Consider the following 21,554-nt stretch of genomic DNA (forward strand, 5'->3'; position numbering starts at 1 on the left):
ATCTAACGATTGGAAAATTTCCATCTCTCTCTCTCTCTTCCTCTATGCATATAAATATGCATGTGGAAAAGGAGAAAGAGAGGGGGGAGAGGCAAAGAGAGAAAAAGAGAGAGAAATTTTATATATACCGCGTGTATAAATATTTTTTTTATGCATACATATATGCATCTTTCTAATGCCGAACGTAGAGACACAAGAGTATCATGGGGATGTGTATATGAGCACTCACGGTGCACAGGAGATCGTGGGAACGATCACGCCTACGTTGTATGACCGACATTTCCAGGCAATATTACTCCCGAGTCTTAATCGCCATTTCCAATTCGATCTCCAATTCTACCGAAGCGACCATCTCACCTTTTCCCGAGAGAGACTCTTGTGAGTTAGGCCCAATAAACAGAGAGAGAGAGAGAGAGAGAAGTTCAATCCGATCGAGCGCAATTTATTTCAAAATACTTCCAAGTGAAAACTATGAATTTCATTAAAATATTCCCTCACTAGGGATATTCAATCGTTTAAGGTTAATGTAATCTTAATTCAATATAAACATTTTCTTTAATTAAGTTTCCAAATGAATCGTTTATATTATAAAGCGATTTTGAAATATATTTCGATTTCTATCGAGCCGATAATTGACATTTGGAAAATTGTGCATTTAAAGGTTATGTCAATTCTTCTTAGTTGGTTTTTGCGACATTTGGAGATTGTTGTCTTTATTCGGAATTGGATCAAGTTTAATTGTGCCATCGAGTAGAAACGAGGGGAAAAAGTTTTGAGGAGAGAATTTTAATTTTAAAAAAGTTAGAAGGTTGTGAAAATTCAAAGTGGAGCGATTTCTTAGAACTTTGGGGAAAGTGGTGTTAAGTAGCGAAAAGTAGAAGCAAAACACGGTGTAGACAATTTGTGCCATTGAGTAGAAGATATTCCAGAAAGTTTTGAGAAAAAAGAATCATTTTTCGTAAATTTAGGGAGAAAAGAAATCTCGAGGTGGAGCGTTTTTTGTACGGGACGTTAAATTACGAATTTTAGTAATTTTATACAAAACTCGTGGTTATTTACTTTCTTCTTTATAATTTTTTACATTCTCATAAAAAAAATATGACTGTCTTATTTTATATTATTTTTTCTAATATGCAAAGAAACTTTCGTTAATTTTGCATGAAGGAGTAGAGAGAGAAAAAATTAATAAATGTCAATGTGGGCCAGTGGGACAGTGGCGATAACAATATGTTATTTTGCGTCAGAAACAAGCGAATGATACGACGCCAAGTTTGTGCAGATATTATTTAGCGAGGCAAATGGGAAAATATTGGCGAGCCGCCAAGGAAATTACGGAATGACTTCCGTTTCTACTATCGGAAATTCTCGTATTTTCTCTCATTCTGTCTCTTTGGTCAGACAAAAAAAATGCTCTTTCTCTATATAATATATACACACGTGTGGTGTTTTTCACCTCATAGAAATAAAATTGACTGTTGATTGACGTCTAACGTCCTACACACTCGTATATAATATTCCAACACTCGTGCAAGAGAATATTGTGTTTGAAGCCAAAAATTTTTATTTTTGAAATTATATTTTCCATTATGAAAATGAGAGACGGAAAAACGTACGCTTAGTCAAGTTAAATGACTTGCGAAAAATTTTAATCGTCACTTGGATTCGAACCTTGACTTGTGTTAGCGTCACTGAGCGGCGAATTAATCCCCGCGGCTACTGTAAACATAATACGACTACTGTTTGCTCTTTGCAGGAATTGCGTCAATTATGAGCAGAAAAAATAACGGGTTTCGTAAAATTTTCTAGTTTATTAATTTTGATATTGTTAAAACGATTTAATGTTCAGTATTTATTTAGTATTGTTTACTTTTTACTTATATTATTATTTATAATTAATTATTAATTCTTATAAATTATGATTAATTATTATTAATAACTAATAGGTTCGATTAATTATTTATTAATAATTTATTTAAATATTTATAAACATTTTTTCATATAATTTTTGTTTTTAAATACTTTTTTTTTTTAATTTTTACTGTAATAAATTTATTTATTTTTTGTTGACTAATTTTTTTTCTTCCGTTTTTTTTCTTAATTTATTCAAAAGATGATTTAAATTATTATCGAAAGTTTTTTTTTCTTTCTCCTCCCGCATGAATAAATAATTTTTTTGAGAGTGACTGGCGGCGGTGCGGTGGCCGAGAGAGAGAGAGAAGGTCGGGTTGCAAAATATTGGTCGATTAGCGTCTCGCTTAAAGGAGCAACGGTATTACAAAAGTGACAGTGAATTGAGCGGGGCGAACCTTCGCGGTTTCACTCGCTGAAAGCGATGCATGCTGCACGCGTTCACATAACAGAATAGACAGAGCGCGTCATAATTATTATGATACGCGTGCAAGCATCCTCGATCAGTAAAAGAAGAAAAAGGAATTGTATATAGCAAGTGGAGAGGGAGAGAGAGTGAGAGCGCGTGTGCCTGCGCGCGCAGTACAAGAACCATAATATATGATAGAATGAGATAACAAATTAATATAATCCCCCCATGTGTGTATAAATACATTGTAATTATTTCATTTTTTTAAGAATACATTTTTTTTCTCTTTAATTTAATTAAATCAAATCGCGATAATTTTTTTTAAATGGTTAATATAACCAGCTTTAATAACGGCACATTTTGTAAATTCAATATTTTTGAAACTAAAGTATTAAATATATGTATTAGATAAAAAAATTGAAACTGCTTTTTAATTGAAATACAATTTTTACTAAAATAGTATTTTCTTAAAATATAGTATTTTCATTATAATAGTAGTTTTATGTAAACAGTATTCTTATAAAAATATATTACTTATGTTAAAATAGTACTTCCACTAAAATAGAATTTTTATAAAATACACGGAAAAAAAAGTACGTGAATCCTTCCTTGAAAGTGCTTGACTTTTGGATAGGACACAAAATACTAGACTGTATCATATAGTTTTTTTTAGAAAATATAACAAAGTCTTAGAATTATTCTAGTACTAGTATGGGCAACAGTGTTTTTTAAATTTTAACCAAAAATCATTTGTTCATTTGTATAAAGTACGTGAAAAATTGAAAATTAAATGTTTAACCATTAAGCTTGAAAATTCTGTAGAGCATGCGCAGTGTGCGTTGCGCGTTTTTATCCAAGGTAAATGACAGCTGATCGTCTGTTTCCATTTGTGTTAATTTCAGATGTGAATATACTATTATTTTATGAAAAACAAATAGTGTTAATATATATTTGTCTTCAAGAATTGACTTTAAAAAAAATATTTTTTATTTTGTATTTCTCACAAAACAGAATGTTATGTAAGTCTCAGTTTTCAGTAAAATATCATGTCTCACAAGTCGTGAAAAAGTACTAGACTGATTCTAGTATTCTGTGTCGTATCCAAAAGTCAAGCACGGAGTCAATGAAAATTTCACGTACTTCTTTTTCCGTGTAGTAGTTCCATTAAAATAGTACTTTCATTAGAATAGTATTTTTATAATATTGTTTTTATAAAATATTATCTTTATCTAAATGGTATTTTTATTAAAATAGTAAAATAGTATTTTTATAAAATAATAGTACTATTAAAATAGTATTTTTATGAAAATAGTATTTTGTTGAAGGGCATTTGAACCATTTTGACGTCACAATTTGTGCAAAGCATGTGTTCTAAAATTATGACGTCATAATGGTTCAAATGCCCTTAAAATAATAGTTTTTTGAAAATAGTATTTCTATTCAAATAGTATTTTTTTCCCTTTTGCAAGTTATACCTATACACAATATATAATAATAGAAAATATAGTTAATTTTTTAATAAACATATTTTTTTGTATACCGCATTATTATTTTTTATCGTTCAAAATAAAATATTGAATTTTTTTTTCTTTTTTTAATTTTTTTTTATCTAAATCCATCCGGAACTTTTAATAAGGAAAAAATTGCTCATTAAAATGCCGTTGCACTCTTATCAATATATCCAAGAATCTAATCTCTCGAGTGTTTCAGATTACACATTATCTATATACCTATTGAAACCGATAATGTGTTGTTGCAAAAAAAAATACAAATGTTATTCACGATTGTAGAGACAAAGTTAGAAAAACATTTTTTTTAAATTGTGAATCAACATTTTCTCATTTTTTTTTTGCTAATTAATGCAAATCATTTAAATTTAAAATTTTATGTTTATTTTTAATAATTATATTAATATTGCTATTATTATTTTATTTTAATACTAAAATTATTATTACTATTATTATTACTATACTATTATTATTAATGCAATTATGTACTCTATTTTTTTTTTATTACTTAATTTCAATAAAATCTGAGTTTTAACTTTGCAGCGGTTTATTATTATTATTATTATTATTATTATTATTATTATTATTATTATTATAATTAATAAATAATATTTTTACTTTCTACCATAGTAATAGTAACAATAGAAAAAGTAAAAATAGAAAAGGATTATGAACTATACAAAAAAGAAATATTGAAAAATAGGTTATGTGCTAAAAAGTACCCCACCTCGAGACTTTGAACTTGAAAAATTGTGACAAACTTTGATAAAAATAAGTAAATTTTTTTTACATCCCGGGTAGCAAAATCCAAGTCGCTACCAAAGTACAGATCTGATGCAGACCTGTTATTCTAGATCTGAAACGGATCTGGAATTTTACATGGTCCAAAGCAGAAGCAGACTTGGTAACAAATTAAATAGCTCTATCTATATGCAGGTACCAAAAGTACTAAAAACCAATTGCACAAATAATGAAAAGTCGGTAAGGTGAAACCGATTGAGCCCTTGAACAGGTAAGAAAACAAGGATAGCGACGTACAGAAGTATATTAAGAGAAAACCGAAATTTTAACTTTGTATTGCTATAAATTTCTCTTTACTATTTTAATGATCATTCTGTATATTTGAATTAGTTAACAATAACTAATTTTCAGAAAAGCATATCTGATTGTCAGTTAAAAATAACTGATATATATTTTAGTCTTATTTAACTGATTCAATTATAATTAAATAAGAATTATTAATATTAAGCTTAATGAGATTAATTAGTGAGTAGCTCATAATATTAATTTTTTCATTATATACTATAATATACCGAATATTTATTCATAATAATAATAATTTGTAATACACTGAAAGATTGATAAAATTTGACCAATTTTTTAGTTGTTTTTTACTGATAACCATTAATTTTGTCATTGTCAATAAGTTAATTTTAACTGATTGCAGAAGTAAAATGTCAGTCATTTATTGTTAGTTAACCCAGTGATTTTTAACTGATTCAAATTTAGAGAGCACAATTAAAATATAATTGTTCTTGTCGTTTCACGAATATTTATATTTTATATTTTGTGACCCTTATAATGCAAAGCATTTCCTTCTGCATGCTTTTTAAAATTATTTTATTAAACAGTTGGCTTCTTCTCGAGAGAATAATTGACGCACCATTTCGTTTATTTTTGTTTCCAGTGAATTAGTATAGAATTTTTTATTTTTGTAATTATTATATATATTTTTTGTGGGTATAATAGCGTATTTAAAATTGAAGAAAAAAAATGTTAATGAGGGAATAATTTTCGGCCGGAAAAAGGATATATATGCGGTAAACAAGAAAATTGTTTTGATTCGCTGGCAATTAAAAAATAAAGACTTGTCGAGTTTCCGCGGCAATTTTTTGTCTTAACAATAATGCCTTAATGACACTATTAAAAGGGGTCGTTAAAACTAACGACTATAACACATTCTCCTGTCTTTTATATATATATATATATATATATATATAGTGTAAATGAGTTTAATTTCTCTCTATCTCTCTCTTTCTCTCATAAGGAACTTAGATACGACAATTGGTGTAAATTTAGCGGGAAAAATAAGTTTCATTTTTATTTTTTTTTATTTTATAAGTAGAAAATTTCTATTTTGTCAGCATCTATATTAGACATGTTTTACATATATAATAATAATTCTAGAGAGTCTTGCACGTGCATTTGCGTCAAAAAGCATCTTGTGCTGCACTTTTGTTTATATATATATATATATATATATATATATATATATATATATATATATATATATATATAAACAGATTGTTGCAGCATTGCCGCAGACTCAGCTGCAACAATATTACTAAAGCATGACAGTTTGCACGTGTTGCAAGACCGACAGAGAGCACCGTCCGTTTTACCAGTATACTATTAACGATGGTCCAACAATAATTCCTTATTTAATCCTCTCAAAGCCTAATCTTTCTATTTTAATAAGATTATAACATGAAAAAGAATATATTTCGATTTTTCCTTCTCTCATTGAATAATAGTGAAGAAATTATTTGACTCTAATAGAAAAAAATAGATTTTACATTTAGAAGTAAAATTTTGTAATAAAAGAAATAGCTAAGGGAAAAATGCAAAAAATTCTACGAAAAACAAGAATTTTTAGCGTTAAAATTGACTTGATTTCGTTTTTGAGAGTTAAAAATTTTAAAATACTTCAATGGGTACGGAGTAATGAGAAATGTTGTACACGGAGAAAAATGGTTGGATAATGTATACAATTTTTATTGGATAAAATAAAATTAGTTGCATTATCTATCAAAAATGTTTGATCAGCTAACTGGGATGGTCACTACAACATTTAAAAATTTTAATCTGTAGTTAGATATTCCATCATTATAACTGGTTATTTTATCCAACGTGTTGGATAAAGTATCCAATTCGCAAGTATACCGGGTCAGTCACGTGACGCGCAAGCGCTGTGTACAGAAAACTAATGGATGTCACATGGTTCTTGTCGTGAAGGCGTCTTTGACATTGCGTTTTCGTGAATTGTTTTCGCTTCATATAAATGGACGAAAACACTGAAAGTTTTATTCGACTAGCTGTTCCAGTCAATGCCGAAGTTTTGATTGTTTCATTTAAAGGGTAGTTTACATATATATACATTTAATACAGTGAAAATTCCACAAAAGTTTTATCCTAACCCTACTTTATTTATCTTTTATGTATGTGATTTTGAAACTAATTTGCAGTTTATTAGTTGAAACTTTTAGAAGGAGACTCATTATTTTTTAAATTTTATTTAAAATTAAGTTATGTTTGAAAAGAAGAATGTAAGTTTTTTGCCTACTTGAAATTAACGTAGTAGTTATGAAAGGGTTTTTCATATTTATACTTCTTAGATACTCAATATTTAATATTATTAATATTATTAAATAAAAAGGTAGATATTCTACCAGTGAAAAATAGATGAACTAACTAACTCGAAAGTAAATGTGCACTAGAGAATTGGACAAAGCAATCAAGAGAATATTTCTCCTAGCTATTGGAATTGGTTAAAATATCAATATAATCTATCCAATTATTTTTCTCCGTGTAACGCTGAACGGTCTGCAGTTCGAGTCCCGATATCGATTCGCATATTTATAAAGTATTTTAATTTTTGTTACGAATTCTGATTTTGTTTATTTAGTTCTATTATTATTATCAATATCCTTTTTATTATTTTTTAACATTGACAAACAAAAATTTCGTTATTGCTTAACCAACAAAAATAAAGAAGTTAATTATTTTGTTTTCGCGTTGAAAATACTAATTTTACGCATAAAATTAAACGATAATTTATTTACCTGTAAACTTGAAGTGTTTTTTTTTCTTTTCAGAAAAAGGTACTTAGTAGGTAATTAACGTGATTCAATATGTCGATAAATAATCTATGCATTCATAAATCAACCACTCGAATAATAAAGTCACACTCTTAGAAAAAAGACAATTTTTCATTTTCTCCATTCACTTTTCCAACAATTATCCCTCTCGACTATTTTGAACAAGGGAAAAATGGTTTGTTTTGACATTGGCAACATTATTTTCCTTAAGGTCCGTGACCCCTTATTGGAGGGGTTCAACAGTGATATTCAGTGAGGATTATTCGTTTAAGCGGAAGAAGAACCGTTATTAGTCGCATTTAGTCCAAACAACGAAAACTTTTTCTGGTACACACGCAAAGTTTCTTTCAATTTTTTTTTAAATATTTATTTCCCTTATTTGAATTTTTTAGTTTTTATTTTCAAAAAGAAGAAATCAAAAAAAAGAAGAGAGTAAAAAAGCATATCTCGGGGATTAACAAAAAGTCACGCGTTTCTTTAATATGCGACAAAGACGTATGCAAAATCCGGATTGATTGCGATGACAGAAATGTGTCTATACGTGAAGTTGCATTCATTATCCCGTTATAAGATCATTAACTGTCACGATCTTTAGCATTTTCTTTTTCCTTTTTTTCTCATAGGTAATAAAAAAAAATGATAATAACAAAAAAGCAAGGTAAAGTTCTTTCAAGTTGAACTAAATTTTTTTTACGAGTCAGAATTATTTTTTATTCTCGTTTTTTTAACAATATGAAAAAAAACACCTAGGGTTGAAAGATTTTTACGAGCATCCTGGTTATTCAGAGGCAGAAGAGAAAAAAAACCAGAACAAAACCCGCCTGGAATCGAGCCTTGAGCGTTAATTTCTTAAAAATGCACCGCCGCATCCCTCGCGGCTATTAATCAAGTTTTTTCTTTCAATTGAGGGGACGGCTTCTAAAAGGGGATACGCGTGGATTCTCGCGTTTAAGTTTTGTCCACTTGGTCAATTTTTGAAAGTATTACAAATTGCAATTTGAATTACCGAAGTTTGTGGAAAATGGAAAGGCGCATCTTTTTTCTGTAAGAAATAATTTTATATCTTTTTTAGTTTATAAAATAATGAGAAAAAACTAAATTTTTGAAAACCAAAAAATTTAAATGTTTTACGTCTTTAACTCGTGCTGGTGTTTTTGATTTTTCATATTTTGTAATCAAACAAAAACAAACTCACAGATTAAGGTTTCCTGAAACCAACTATATTTTTAAAACTTTAAAATCTTAATTAATAAAAAGTTTATTAATTTTTTCGAAAGACATTGCAAAAAATGTTTTTTTTCAACTTTCAACGCTTCGTTTATCTAGGAAATTTCAAGGTACGAAAAACTTTCAGTGAGAAAGTTTTTTATTACGATACGGACAAGTTTTCTCTAAAATTTTATTAAAATGATATGGATATTTACAAAGTTATTAATGTTTAAAGCGTATGGTGCGTCAGATTTCTTGCGCCTGGAACGCATTGAGTCCCAAATTGTTCGTTTGCATGGAACATATTAAGACTATTTTAGTTTATTCATTTGTTTACTTAAAATAAATACAATTTTTATTAAAGTCACTGATAAATTTTTGCAATATTATTATTATTATTATTAAGAAGTAACCAATAATAATTAGCCAAAATCGTCTGGAAATAGTTAAAATTTACTGACATACAAATAATTAGTACACAGTTATTTTGACATAAATGTAATGTTAATTTAACTAATAAAAGTTTATTGAGAATAGTAAAAATATTATTATTTTAATTTTTGACTGGTTTTTTAATATCAAAGTAATTATTTTTCAATAATATTTAACTATGGATTATGACGATTCATCTAACTTTATATAACAGTAGCATCAGTTTATTTATTCTAACATGTATTGTACGTAAAGATATATGAAATTATTTTTAAAAAAATATTGCAGAATTATTCGCAAAATAAATTGTACAATAATTCCATATTGTATTTAATACTTGAAGTTAAAACAATTTTTATTTTATTTATATCTGTATTTTGGCAAACATTTTCATACAATAGATTTTTTTTTTGTTATCATGTGCACTTCAAGGAAGTAAGCCTTTTTTATATGCTATTTTTCTCAAAGTTGTCATTTGTTTTTACTCTACGGAAAAATATGGTGTCCAGATGAGTCGCGGTTGCCGCGACCGTTGACTGCAAAAAAAAGGGTTCGGTAAAACCCAATACAATTTTCCCAGGATTTCGAGATTTTTTTATCACAATTAAGGAAATCGATATCTTTCTCCAAACGGACAGGAGTTTTTTAATAATTATTTTAAAAACATTAAATGTAGTAAACGAGATCATTTTGACGAAGAGTGGAAACCTTGAACTAAATGAAACAAGAAACTTAAAAATAAGAAATATTATTTTAGTTGACTTTTGTACATATATAACAAAATAAAATATTTATGTTAAAAATAAATTTCAATAAATTTTATTATATATATATTGACAAACACATTTTTAACGCGTTGCAAACGAACAATTTGGGACTCAATGCGTTCCAGGCGCAAGAAATCTGACGCACCATACGCTTTAAACATTAATAACTTTGTAAATATCCATATCATTTTAATAAAATTTTAGAGAAAACTTGTCCGTATCGTAATAAAAAACTTTCTCACTGAAAGTTTTTCGTACCTTGAAATTTCCTAGATAAACGAAGCGTTGAAAGTTGAAAAAAAACATTTTTTGCAATGTCTTTCGAAAAAATTAATAAACTTTTTATTAATTAAGATTTTGAAGTTTTAAAAATATAGTTGGTTTCAGGAAACCTTAATCTGTGAGTTTGTTTTTGTTTGATTACAAAATATGAAAAATCAAAAACACCAGCACGAGTTAAAGACGTAAAACATTTAAATTTTTTGGTTTTCAAAAATTTAGTTTTTTCTCATTATTTTATAAACTAAAAAAGATATAAAATTATTTCTTAAAGAAAAAAGATGCGCATTTTCATTGTGTATAAATTTATTTCATTGAATTTGAAAATTGAAAATGTTTTAAAATCACACTATTCGTCAATACTTATACGTGAGAATCCACGCGTATCCCCTTTTAGAAGCCGTCCCCTCAATTCTTTAATTTGTTCCTTATTATTTTCGATCAACTTTTTGAGAAAAACGGTTATACTTGTGTTGTTACTTATTTTGTTAATATTACTAAATTAATGGTAAAAGTAGAGAAATATAGTAAAAATTGTAACAAATATATTTACTATTTTATATATTATTATTAATGATAATCGTCGTAATAATCAAGTTATTAAATCGATTACTCCGGCTCAGGTCTATAATAATGAGTCTAAACAGTCGAAAAATATGTTATGTGCGAAAAAGTTCCCCACCTCGAGACTTTGGACTTGAATAATTTTGACAAACTTTCGTAAATATGAACAAATTTTTTTTAAACTCTTCCTCTCGAGTGAACAATTTAAAAGAATCAAATACATTTTCAAAAAAAGTATAAAATAATTTTTAAAAAATGTTCTTTTTTCTATTAAACTCAAAGGTAAAAACTATCCTGCTTGAACTATAGTTTAAAAAAAGATGAATCAGAAAAGGGGAAAGCGGTTTCCCTCGAGCTATATACGGGTTTTAAAAAAGGGGGGCAAAAATTAAAAATAAATACAAAAATTAAACTACCTGCGCGAATGGGAAGAAAAAGGTGAGTGAGAGAGAAAGAGAGAGAAAGGCAAAGGTCTAGAATTATATTAGAATGAGGCGCAGGGACCATTAAAGTCCAAAAAGGATAATTGGCTCGGGATCCTTCTTTTCGGGGTTTTGTGACTTTTAAAAAAAGTGTCGAGAGAAGGAAGAAAAAAATGATTTTTTCGGCTCCAAATAATTATGGAGTGAAAAAAAATGCCTCACACCACTCTATCTTATACCCCGCCCTTGTTTCCCTTCTCTGATTTCGTTCCACTTTAAATTCAAATTTATAAAGTCAAAAATAATATCAGGTGAGATTTTATCGGGAAAGAAGATTTTTTTTAAACATTAGTTGAATTGAGAATTAATTAGGCAAATTAGATTAAAGAAAACTATGCTAACAGGCAATTAGGTTAAAATTAAAAATACAATAACCGTAAAAATAAAAATTTGTTTTAAATCAAGTAATTAATTATTATTATCATAATGATATTTACTTAAATATTTAAATTTAAATAATCGTAATGATTATTTATTATTCTACATAATAAATTAATAATAATAATAATAAAATTGATAATAATTATTCAAAGCAAAAATAATTTATTTTACTTAAGATATATAGTATATACTGGACGAGCCCTTTTTGCTCGAAATAATAATAATTTTTTTATCAACTTTTTTTTATTATAAAATGAAAGTAAAAATGAAAAATAATTGTGAAAAAAATCCGCCTTCCCTTTGAATGATTGGCAAATTTTTAAAATAAAATCTACCGAAAAGGAATCAATTTTCCACTTTTTTTTCTATTTTTTTTTTTTTTTTTTGAAAAGGAAAATAAGACTTTTATTTGACAGTGACACGCCTTTTGATTCAGAAATGCATTTCAAAAAAGAAACCACAAAATGAATCATGCATAATATGACGAGGAAAAGTCGGTTTTTAAAAATATAGAGAACAATTTTTTGGTCCAGATTGAGAATTTCTATTTTTTTGTCGTTTCATTATTATTATTTTTTGGTCGAGGGGTAAAATTGACCTGTCATATATGTATAACATAAGTTTGAGGAGGGGGACAACATATATATAATAGAAATGGGAGTAAGTATAAAAGCGAGTTTGCTTGATCGAGTACGAAAAGGAGCATGACCTTTTATATATATATATATTCATATGTGTATAGAGAGATAGAAAAGTTGAATTGTGGTCAAAGACACAAAAGAATTGATCTTCAAAGCCTCTTGAAAAAAAAGAAAATTTGGTGGATGACATGTCCCCTTGGGAAATTTTCGGCACGAGGTGAAACTTCTTTTTATTTTCATTTCAAATCCTAATAAATATAATTATGTAACTTTAAAAAAGAATAAGAAATTAGAAATTAATTTTTTTTTTTTTTTTTTTTTTTTTTTTTTTTAATTTGCATAAGTCAGTTTATTTTGATAAGAGTAATTAATTAACAATATAAAGTAAAGTAAAATAAATAAAATTTGAAGTAAATTTTAGTTATCCGGGTTATTTTTTAAACTTTTGAATTTTAATGAGTCGAGGAGCATTTTAATAGGCTTTCACGAAGTATAAAGAGGAGTAAAAAGTTTTACTTGACTCCCAATTTTTTTATGGTAAAAAATAACCGAAATTATTATATTATAATTCTGTCGTCGTAAATTAAATTTTTTGGAAAAATATTTAAGTTACGAAGAAAAGAAAGTATTGTAAATTATTTTTTTAGACCCACAATTTTTTTTTGTAGAATTTTTGTATTTTTTTATTTTATAAGTTTATAATTTTTTTTGAGTTTTATTTATTTGATTTAATTTCGTCATTTATTTGTATTTTTTTTTTAAATTTTTTATATTTAATTTGATATAATTCCATTAAATTATATTAAATTTTATTTTGATTCGATTTTATTAAATTTGACAAGATTTCATTAAATTTGATTAAATTTTATAATAAAATTTGATAAAACTGTAAATTTCACATGTACCTTCATATTTTTATATATATTTTTTTTATATTTTCAATTAATTTTTCCTTTGGATTTTTTTTTTAAACGTAATTTGAAATTTTAATTTTCAAATCCTAAGTTTTTTAATTAGGGAATTAAAAATAATTTTTTTTGTAATTTTCAAATTCGAGATACACTCAACTTTTTTTTCTCTTCTTTTTTAGTTTCTAATTTACCGAAATTGTAATTTTCCTCAAATTATTAAATTTTTTTTTCCCTCTACATTCTAATGATCTTCTAATAGCATTTAAACATTTTTATATTATTATCTGATATTGAACTATTTTTTCGGTACCTAATGGTTTTTTTCTGACCCCCCCCTCCCTCCCTCGATACCCCAACAAAATTGAGTCCTTTTTCGAAGAGAAACCTTTTTAAATTCTTGCCTCTACATTTTTAAATTGTAGGTTCAATGTAAGAGAGAAGGAAAAAAAGGGAGAGAGAGGAAGAAAACTAGAGAGGAAAAAAAGAGGAAAAGAGAGAAAGAAAAGGAGAAAAAATAGAAAAGGGGAGACAGCAAGAAAAAAGTGATAGAGAGAGAAAAATTAGAACTTGAAGAGTGTGATACAGTTATAAGGTTAAAAAGTTAAAAAGATTGGAATAAAAAAAAATTTAGTAATGAAAAAAAGAGAGGAAAGAAAAGGTTCAGTTTGATGCTCTTAGTGATTAGAGTAGTAACCAGATACTTTCCTTGGATGTCGATAGAATCTAGAAGGTCATACACGCACCGAAAGAGGGGTCGTCCATATACCACGTGGACACTTTTTAGACACTTTTTGACCCCCCCTCCCCCTCGTGGACAATCGTGGATTTTTGACGAACCCCTCTCCCCCCCCCCTGATTGTCCACGTGGACAATCGGGTTTTTTATTTTAAAATAGTGAATAATAAAAAGATAATTAATAAGAAATACAATTAAAAAATTCTTTAAATTTTTTTATAACAAACTTCTTTAAAATTCAATAAAGATTAAATTATTTTAAAATATTATTAAATAGGTAAATACCATTTTTAGTATTATGGAGAGGACTTTGGCAGCAATATATCTTCAATTATTATATTAGTAGAAATACTTAATCTCTTCGGTAACAAATCTTAAATTTTCTAAAATCCAATAGCTTTAAGCCTTCACATAAACAATAATAGAAATTATTTTTTTTAGAATTTGTAAGAGTTTGTAGAGGTTGCTTTGTATTCCTATAATTGTCAAATTTGCATATATTCATATTTGTGCATTTACGATAATGATTTTGTCTGATCACAATCTAATAATAATCTAATAATAAAGTTGAATAAAAAGAAAAAAATCAGTCAGAGAAGCAGGCGCAATGCGCCTACATCATAGGGTTTCGTGGCCTAAAATGACAAAAAAATAAATAAATAATAATTTATTTAGAAATTTTTTTGTACTTAAGATTGAAATTTTTTTTATTATCATAGTAACGGTTGCCATGGCAACGGTTGTAATGGCAACCATTACTATATCAACGGTTGTTATGTCAACCATTAACATAGCAACGGTTACCATGGCAACGGTTGTTATGTTGTCTTAAGACTTAAGACTTAGGACTTAAGACCTTCTTATACCGAAGTTAAGTCTTAAGTCTTAGAACTTAAGACCTTCTTATACTGAAAGTTAAGTCTTAAGTCTTAGGACTTAAGACTTTCTTATACCAAAGTCTCGTTATATAAGACTTAAGACTTAAGACGTAAAAACTACGGACGGACACCGAAGTCTCGCTATAAGGGTTTTAACCCTTGGCCACGAAACCCTAAAAAAGATATAAAATTAAACTTTTGTGTCCACGTGGACATTTGTATTAACCCCCCCTCCCCCTCGTGGATTTTTGGCGAATCCCCCCTCCCCCCTAAACTGTCCACGTGGTATATGGACGACCCCAGAGTGAATTCTATGAAGTGTAAACTTTACTGCGGAGTCGATAATAATTTTACAAGGAATTTGAAAAAATGGCTTTTTCTTCTTTTTTTTGAGGATCGGAGAAATTATTTGTGCGCACTATCTTTTTTTGCGTTTTGATTTTTAAGATTCTCATTATTATATATACAGAGATCTTTATTTTTGAATTGATTCTATAATTATATTTTTGTCTGAGCGTAAATATTTGAAACTCGAGGGCTTTTATCGATGAATAAATAATCCAATAATTTTTCGAGGTCAATGCGAATGCAAGTTTTGCGGTTTCTGAGTGGGAAAAAATAGGTCATTTTCCTCACACGTGGTTTTTATTTTTCTTTCCGATTTTTTTTTTGTTTATTTGCTTTTAATTTTTAAATAATTTTTGTCCATTATTTATTCGCTTTTTTGATTCTTGGTAATTTTTAGAAAAATTTGTTACATATTAAAATTAATTAATTAATTAATTAATTTGAAGTTAAAATTTATTTACTTTTTAAATTATTCACTTTTAAAAGTTATTTTGCAGTTAAAATTTATTTGGTTGAAAATTATTCACTTTTAAAAATTATTTTGCAGTTAAAATTTATTTAGATGAAAATTATTCAGTTTTAAAAATTATTTTGTAGACAAAATGTATTTATTAAAAATTATTTTGTAGTTAAAATTTATTTACTGAAAATTTTTGTTTTTAATTTTACTCAATTTTGAAAATAGCTTGGATTTAAAATTTATTTAGTTGAAAATTATTTCTCTGTTAAAATTTATTTAGTTAAAAATTACGCACTTTTAAGAATTATTTAGTTTAAATTTGTTTACCTTTAAGAATTATTTAGTTTAAATTTATTTACCTTTAATAATTATTTAGTTTAAATTTATTTACTTTTAAAAGTTATTTACTAAAAATTTTTTTACTTTAAAAAAAACTCACTTTATATTTATTTACATTTAAAAGTTTTTTTAATAAAATGTCTTTTTACTTTTAAAAATAACTCACTTTATATTTATTTACTTTTAAAAATTATTTTTCAGTTTAAGCTTTTTTTTTAATTTTCATTAAAATTTTACTTTTTTAATTATTTTTTGTTACTTTTTATCACTTTTTTGCACTTTTCACACTTTATTTACACTTGAAAATATTTTCCCTTTGGTTTTCACGATAAAAGTCGAATTTTTTTTCTGCTTTTGCATGCATTTGTGGAATTTTATTTTTAAACTGATTATTGAACTTGTTGCGGAAGTTGTAATGCGATTAGAGTCGATTTAAAAGAGAAAGAGTAGGAATGAGAAAAAAAATTTAAAACAAATTGTTTTAATTAAATACAGCGTTGGAAGAAATGATTAGTTTACTCTAACGATTTGATACAATTATCGAGGGATTATTTGTTCGTTGCCCTTTTGAAACCGGTCTGGACGAAAGCTTCATTTTTATTCTCAATGTTTTTAGAAAAAAATATTTGTTTTTAGGGAAATTTTTAAATTATTTCTTTTTTGAATAAATTATCAGCGTTTTATTAACAATTTTTGTTAATTTTATATTAAATTTGTTATTTTGGTGGTGGTTTTGTATTTTTTGCTGTTAATTTACAAAAATATTTAATTTTTATTAAGTATTAATAATTATAATAACTTTTTTTGTTTATTTATTTCTTTAGTATATTTTTCTTGTTTATTTATTTGTTTAGTTTATTTCTCTTGTCTACTTATTTTTTATATTTATTTTTTCCTTTTTTGTTTGTTTTTTTAATTTATTTTTAATTTATTCTTATTTCAGTTATCTGGGTATATTTTTCAATTTCATTTTATGAGTTTCTTATATAATTTCGAAAAATTTTAGTCTGTTAGTTTTCACTGCTTTAGAAAAAAATTAAGTTACAAATTTTTCAAAGAAAAAAAAAAGACTCGAGGCAAACATTGAAAAGAAAATAAATAAAAATGCGTAATCGATGTGAGAAGAATACTAAAAATTGTTTATGCTCTCGCGGTTTATGATCATTTGAATGTCAAATCGAATTAACACCATTCCAGGATGTTTAAAAAATGTTTCACTGTTTCTAATTCGTTGAAAAAACATTAATGCCAAACACTTTTCTTTTCTTTTTTCCTCTCGTATTTTTTCCCAATGAAATTTTTCTCTTTATTTTCTTATCGTTCGCTCTTTTTTTATTATATATTTTATATGTTAATGTTTGAATAATATTACAGTAAAAATTTATTTCGAAAAAAAGTTAACAAAGTTTGAAAATTCCTCTGTATTTTTTGGGTATAATAAAAAAATGAATGGAAATTTGAAAAATTTCAAAAATAATGACAAAAAATTCTAAAAGAAAATTTGAAAAATTTTTTAAACATTTGCAAAATATTAAAAAAGTAAATTTGGAAAATTTTGGAAGCATTGCAAAAAATTCTAAGTTTCAAAAAATGTTGAAAAGTGAATTTTTGAAAAATTTTTTAGAGTAAATTTGAAAAATGTTTAACGCTAAAGTTTAAAATGAAAATTCAAGAACATTTGAATGAAAATTGTAATAAGTTTTAAAGACAAAAATTTTGGAAAAAATGAAAATGTATTTTTTCTCTTTTAATTTATTTTATCGCTCAAAACCGCGAATGTGAAAAATTCTGTTATCGTCAATAACTTTTATTGAGGCAATCTACTTAGTTTCAACATTTATTTGCCTTTGGTGACACTTTTTAAATGATAATGATAAATTTATATATAATCGAATATAATACTAAAAATAGCTGGTATTTTTTATATTTTTAGCCACAAAATCATTTAGAGGTGTGAAAAATTGTCTAAAACTACCATTAAAAATGAATTAACTTTATCGTACGTGTTAACGCTTTTTCACTTTTACAATATTTGAATCTTTATCACCGGCGGAGTCATTGAACTTTTGATACTTGAAATTTTTGGTAAAATTCACTTTTTTAGAAAGAAATGAAACTTTTTAAAGTTGGAGTTGAAAAAAATATTTTTTATTTTAATTGTTTTTAAAGAATTGAGAAATTATCAAAGTTTTTACTTTTTCCGGGTTAAATTTTCTTATTTTTAAACAAATTTTATTTTGAATTTTTTAGTAGAAGGTTTTAAGGTTTTGGTTTTAGTTTTACGATTCACATTTTTAGTTTTTTCACAATTTTATTTTCTTGTGTTTTTAAATAGATTTCTTGTTCTTTTAATTATTTTTAAGTTAATTTTCAATTTTTAACATTTCAAATTTTTAATTTGTTTTCAAAAAAGTATTTTTTAGTTTTTAAAAAGTATTTTTCAATTATAATTTTTTTTTTGTGAAAAAGTATTTTTAGTTGTAAAAATTTTTTTTAGTCATAAAATAATAAACTTTCAACTAATTCTTCAATTTGTCACATTTTTTTTCGTTATTGATTTTTCATGTCACGGAATTTCCCGATGCTCGAAAATTTTACCCTTTTTAGTACAATTCTTGTAAATCACTTAATTTTCACTTTTTGATTCTTGTTTCTTGTTTTATTTTCTTCCTATTTTTTTTGTTTATTTATTTCCACTTTCGGGTTTTTACCAATTTTTTACTAATTTAATTTCAAATAGTCGATTTTTTTCAAAAATTTCTAATGGAAATGAATAATTTTTGGGAAATTTGAAATTGAATTTAAATTTGAATGAAATTAAAATTCAAATTAAAATTTGAATTGAATTTCGAATTAAAATAAAATAGAAATGGAATTGAAATTTGAATTAACGTTCGAATTCAAATTTGAATTGAAAATTTGAGGAAGTTGATTTGAAGAAATTTAGAAAAAGTGAAAAATTCTCAAAAAGAAAGAGAAAAATATTGGAAAATTCCGGAAAGGGCGTGAAAAACGACTCGAAAATAGTTGGGGAAAAATCAACAGGTTCGATATTTCATTGACAAGACATGTCAAAGTAGTTATATTGTCGTCGCACGTGTTTTTTTTCAACCGCATTTTCCTCTATATCGTTGACAAGATCAAAAAGACACTTTTTTTTTCTCTCTCAAAAAAGATAAATCTCTTTTACTTTTGCCAGCAAGTGAGAAATATCTCTTTACCTGCGTTGCATCCGAATAAGGTGTGGATGAATTTTTATCCACCAGTAGCGATCCGAATAACGGCATCCCCGAACTCGAAGGGCTGTCTTGTTGTTGCGGCACCATTTTCAAAAAAAAAAAATCTTTTTTCACCGATTGGAAGAAACGTAACAAATTTTCTCCCCCTCGAGACACTGCACTTTTTTTTGGCAAAAAATCAGAGCTCCAAAAAAAAAAATAACACCACACTTAAGGAAAAAAAAACAATTCGCGCTTTTTCTCTTTCCAAGAGAACAACACGAAAAGTATTTTGCAAAAAAAAAATATTTTTTTTCGCGATACTCGTATTTTTTTGCACACTATAATAGCGAACACACTTTTAGAGAAAAAAAATTTCCTTTAAAAATATTGCAAAAATTTTTTCTATCTTCTTGTCCTCTTATTTTCTTTTTCGACAAAAATTATTATAATGATAAAACTCTCACGATGAGACGACGTTCACGAGGTGACATTTCCACTCGAGCCTCGGTTACGATGCTCGCTGAACGAGCGCTCGTGTGCTACTGATTCGCTCACGGGAAGACGATTGCAGTGTATACGCACACACCAACCGAGTTTGAAAACTGTGGTCGCGCTGCATCAGCTGTGCGCGCTCTAACACACCCCCCACCACTTTTTTTCTAGAGTACAACTCTCCATACACACTCATCCACAACCCCAGGTTGTGCGGTTCGCAAGCACACACAACCACGCGCGTCAACCAATCGGCACACGCTAACCAACTCTTGTCCCCCGCGCCCTTCCCCTCGCTCACTCGCCTTTATCCCTCCGATCCCCTACTCACACAAACCTAGGGAGAAGAGCGAAAAGAAAAAAATGAAAAAAACCCATATAGATGTGAGAATCGTCCTTGAAAGCTCTCACAGTGCCCTGGTTGTACCCTATCCGTGCCCTACTCGGTGCCCTAGTGGCGAGAGTTTCCCCCCGAGAGGTGGGGGAATATTCCCTTTTGCCGCGCTCCCCTCACCTTTCGCTCTGTCGACCCCTTTTTAACCACCCTTTTCGTACTGCTTTACGCATCCCCCCCGCTATTACGATAGGGGGGAGCGTCATCCGAAATCCCCCTCCCCCCGTTGGAACACCCTAGTAAAACAGATATGTACCCAGCATTCACCACTCTGTGTGTATATACATATATATAGTACGTATGTACCATTTTCTATTTCTTTCTAGCACTGTTCGCAATTCCTTGTTGTCACTGATGTTCACGCAATTGTGTTTACTATTATAGATTCCTCGCTCTCTACGCACGTGGTTTCTAAAAGCGCGGTTCTTTTTGTGTTTATTTTTTTTTTTTTTTTGCGTATTGGAGATTGGAATTTTTTTGTTTTTAGCATTTTTATTTTCTATTTTTAGTATTTTTGTATTTTGGAATTATACTTTTAGTAATGTTTTTGTATTTTGGAATTTTTTTTTACTATTCTGTTTAATTTTCAATTTGAGGGTTAATCGATGCTTTGTAAATTTTGTAAAATCTGTCATTTTTAGTAGGTTTGGACATTTATTTCTATTTTGGAAATTTTTGAATGTTTTAAAACTATTTTATACACATATGTAATTTACTAGCAATTTCGTGAGTTTTAAATTGAATAAAATTTGCAATTTTAGTACGCGTTTGTATTTCGGAATTTTTGGGATATTTTTTCTAATTATTTTATATCCAATTTTGGGGCAATTCCGTAATTTTTAAAATTATTAATAAAATGTGCAATTTTACTACGTGTTTTTATTTGAGAATTTTATTATTATTTTATATGCAATTTACGGTCAAATTTCGTGATTGTTAAAAGTAATAAAAACTGCAATTTTCGGGCAATTCTGCGATTTTAAAAATTTTTTAAATCTGCAAATATCGTACGCGTATTTCTATTTCAGAATTATTGAATTATTTTTTTTTCTATTCTATATGCAATTCTTGGGCAATTCCGTGATTTTTAAAATTAATAAAATCTGCAATTTTAGAACGAGTTTCGGTTTAAGAACTTTTGGAACATTTATTCTATATTTTATATGCAATTTTCGGGTAATTCCGTAATTTTTAAAATTAATAGAAACTGCAATTTTCGGGCAATCCGTGCTTTTAAAATTGTTTAAATATGCAATTTTAGTACGCTCTTCTATTCCAGAATTTTTTAAATCTTTTTCTTACTATGATGTATGTAATT

At 27.3% G+C, this 21,554-nt stretch overlaps 1 protein-coding gene across 2 annotated transcripts in view; it reads right to left on the minus strand.

Annotated features, from left to right (window-relative positions):
• LOC122498796 (transcription factor Sox-11-like) overlaps positions 1-21,554 on the minus strand; it is a 44,646-nt gene that overhangs the window by 12,749 nt on the left and 10,343 nt on the right. The window contains exon 1 of one of the 2 annotated variants that reach the window (XM_043606712.1): positions 19,351-19,954. The exons of the other annotated variant lie outside the window; for it this stretch is intronic. Within the exon in view, the coding sequence (XP_043462647.1) occupies positions 19,351-19,455 (105 nt within the window). The 5' untranslated portion in view covers positions 19,456-19,954. Of the gene's footprint in view, positions 1-19,350; positions 19,955-21,554 lie in introns of those variants that run through there. 2 annotated transcript variants of the gene reach the window in all.

The sequence above is a fragment of the Leptopilina heterotoma genome, unplaced genomic scaffold (assembly GCF_015476425.1).
Source record: "Leptopilina heterotoma isolate Lh14 unplaced genomic scaffold, ASM1547642v1 Lhet_100, whole genome shotgun sequence".
Lineage (NCBI taxonomy): Eukaryota > Metazoa > Arthropoda > Insecta > Hymenoptera > Figitidae > Leptopilina > Leptopilina heterotoma.